At 58.3% G+C, this 2938-nt stretch overlaps 1 protein-coding gene across 1 annotated transcript; it reads left to right on the top strand.

Annotated features, from left to right (window-relative positions):
- The first annotated feature begins 869 nt into the window (after positions 1-869).
- VRTN (vertebrae development associated) lies at positions 870-2938 on the top strand. The gene is given in 2 exon segments (XM_049770371.1): positions 870-1311; positions 1314-2938. Coding segments are annotated over 2 exon segments (2067 nt in total).

The following is a 2938-nucleotide window of genomic DNA, read 5'->3' on the forward strand; positions in this document are numbered from 1 at the left end:
CCACATGGTCCCCCATGCCTGCCAGGGGCAATTTTTTTTTTTTTTTTGGGTCATGCCCGGCAGCACTCAGGGGTTACTCTTGGCTCTACGTACAGAAATCACTCCTGGCAGGCTCGGGGAACCATATGGGATGCTGAGATTTGAACCACTGTCCTTCTTTCTGTGTGCAAGGCAAACAGCCCTACCACTGTGCTATCTCTCCTGCCCCCAGGGGCGATTTCTGAGCAAAGAGCCAAAAGTGAACCCTGAGCGCTGCTGGATGTGACCCCAAAACAAAACAAAACAAAACAAAAATTCAAAGCCAATTTTTAGAACCAGTTCAGAGTTTCAGTATTTAGCATACTTATCTTCCTGGATTCCTGAGAGTGGGGGGACAGGATCTTAAGGAAGGCAGAAAGTAGCAGGGTAGGCTTCTTATTTATTTTTAAACAAAGTGGATTTATTATCATTATCATTATTATTTGGGGGGGGGTCACACCCAGCAGCACACACCTAGCAGGTTACTCCTGGCTCTACGCTCAGAAATCACTCCTGGCAGGCTCGGGGGACCATATGGGATGCCGGGATTCAACCACTGTCCTTCTACATGCAAGGCAAACACTCTACCTCCATGCTAGCTCTCCAGCCCCGGATTTATTTATTTAGTTTTGGTTTTCGGGCCATATCCGGCTTCACTCGGGTTACTCTTGGCTCTGCTCTCAGAAATTGCTCCTGGCAGACTCGGTGGACCATCGGGGATGCCTAGAACCGAACCCAGGTCTGCCACTTGCAAGACAAACACCCTGTCACTGTACTATTATCGCTCTGGCCCCGTGAAGGCGTCATTTGGGTTTCTTGGGCTGACTGACCTCTGACTTCTGCCTGGCAGGATGACATCCCAGGAGCAGCTGGTACAGCACGTTCTTCAGGAGCTGCAGGAGGCCGTGGAGTCGGAGGGCCTGGAGGGGCTGGTGGGGGCTGCCCTGGAAGCCAAGCAGGTCCTGTCCACCTTCGCCCTCCCCACTTCACGGGAAGGAGCCACTTCCCTGCAGAAGCTGGAGGTGGATTCAGTGGCACTGAGCCTGTACCCCAATGATGCACCTCGGAACATGCTGCCGTTGGTATGCCGGGGCCAGGGCAGCCTGCTGTTCGAGGCGGCCAGCATGCTGCTCTGGGGGGACGCGGCCTTGAGCCTGGAGCTACGGGCACGCACCGTGGTGGAGATGCTGCTGCACCGTCATTATTACCTACAGGGCATGATCGATTCCAAGGTGATGCTGCAAGCTGTGCGCTACTCCCTGTGCTCCGAGGGACCGGAGATGACCAGCTTGTCCTGGCCACTTTGGAGGCCATCTTCGATGCTGACGTCAAAGCCACCTGCTTCCCCAGCAGCTTCTCCAATGTCTGGCACCTGTATGCCCTGGCGTCCGTGCTGCAACGTAACATCTACTCCATCTACCCCATGCGTAACCTCAAGATTCGCCCCTACTTCAACCGTGTCATCCGGCCACGTCGCTGCGACCACATGCCGGCCACGCTGCACATCATGTGGGCCGGCCAGCCCCTGGGTGGACACCTGTTCCGCCACCAGTACTTTGCACCGGTGGTGGGGCTGGAAGAGGTGGAGGCCGACGTGGCACCTGCTCCTCCTGGGCTGAGCTCGCTGTCTGCCCCTTCCAAGACCCTGGAGCCCCTCAACCAGTTCTGCGAGAGCCCCAGTGTCACCAAGGGTGCCTTCTATCGCTGGTGCGGCCAGTCCCAGGAGCACCGGGAGAAGCTGGCCACCCGCTTCTCGGCCAAGCACTTCTTAAAAGACAGCTTGCACCGTGGGGATTTGGTGCCCTTGCAGCAGTTCCTCCAGCGGTTCCCTGATATCTCCCGCTCTACCTACTATGCCTGGAAGCATGAGCTGCTGGGTTCTGAGGCCTGCCCACCTCTGGGCACCCCAGAGACTCCAGAGAAGCTCCCCGAGGAGCCAGGGCCTGCCGGGCTGGGGTGCTCCGCACAGGCCCCTGCAAACCCTGGACTGGTCCTGATGCAGCGGGCCAAGCTCTACCTGGAGCATTGCATCTCCCTAAACACGCTGGTGCCTTACCGCTGCTTCAAACGCAGGTTCCCAGGCATATCCCGCTCTACCTACTACAATTGGCGAAGGAAGGCCCTCCGGAGGAACCCTGGTTTCACACCACCCCCGGCCCTTTCGGGGACCCAGAATCCCCAGGCTGCATGGGTGGGAGAAGAACCCCAACTCCCTGAGAAGGGTGAGGCGGAAGAGGGCACAGAGAAAGCAAGGGATGCGGGGGAGCCAGGAACCCCCCAGGAGCTCCCACCCCTAAGAGTGTCCCTGTACCGTTGGCAGCGACGCCAGCGCAGGGTGGCCCGCAAACAGGTGCGGAGTCGGCACCTCTCCTTCTGCCGCTTCCGTCTCCGCTATCCCCACCTGTCACCTTCCTCCTTCTGGTTCTGGAGAAGTCTTATGCCCAGGTGGCCCAGACACCAGTCCAAGCACCAGAGGCAGGTCCGCTCCTCCAGCCGAGGTGGGGTGCAGGAGGCTGCTGAGAAGAGGGAGAAAGAAGCCAGCATGAATGATGCCCTGGCTGAGACCACCACTCCAGGGACCTCGAGTCTGGGGGTATCTCCAAAAGAGGCTCAGAGAAGACCTTCCGGAGAGGGTACCCCCATGCAAGACGGGAGCCTGGCCCAGAGCCTTCTCCATAGTGAATCTCTGCCCAGCCCCACGACTGCAGCAAGAAGTGGGGATGGGCAGGTTCTGGTGATGGACATGCTGACCAGCACCAAGTTCAAGGCCCAGGCGAAGCTGTTCCTGCAGAAGCGCTTCCAGTCCAAGAGTTTCCCCTCGTACAAGGAGTTCAGCGCCCTCTTCCCACTCACGGCCCGCTCCACCTACTATATGTGGAAGCGGGCGCTCTATGATGGCCTCACCCTTGTCGACGGCTGA

This window comes from Suncus etruscus, chromosome 3, assembly GCF_024139225.1.
Source record: "Suncus etruscus isolate mSunEtr1 chromosome 3, mSunEtr1.pri.cur, whole genome shotgun sequence".
Lineage (NCBI taxonomy): Eukaryota > Metazoa > Chordata > Mammalia > Eulipotyphla > Soricidae > Suncus > Suncus etruscus.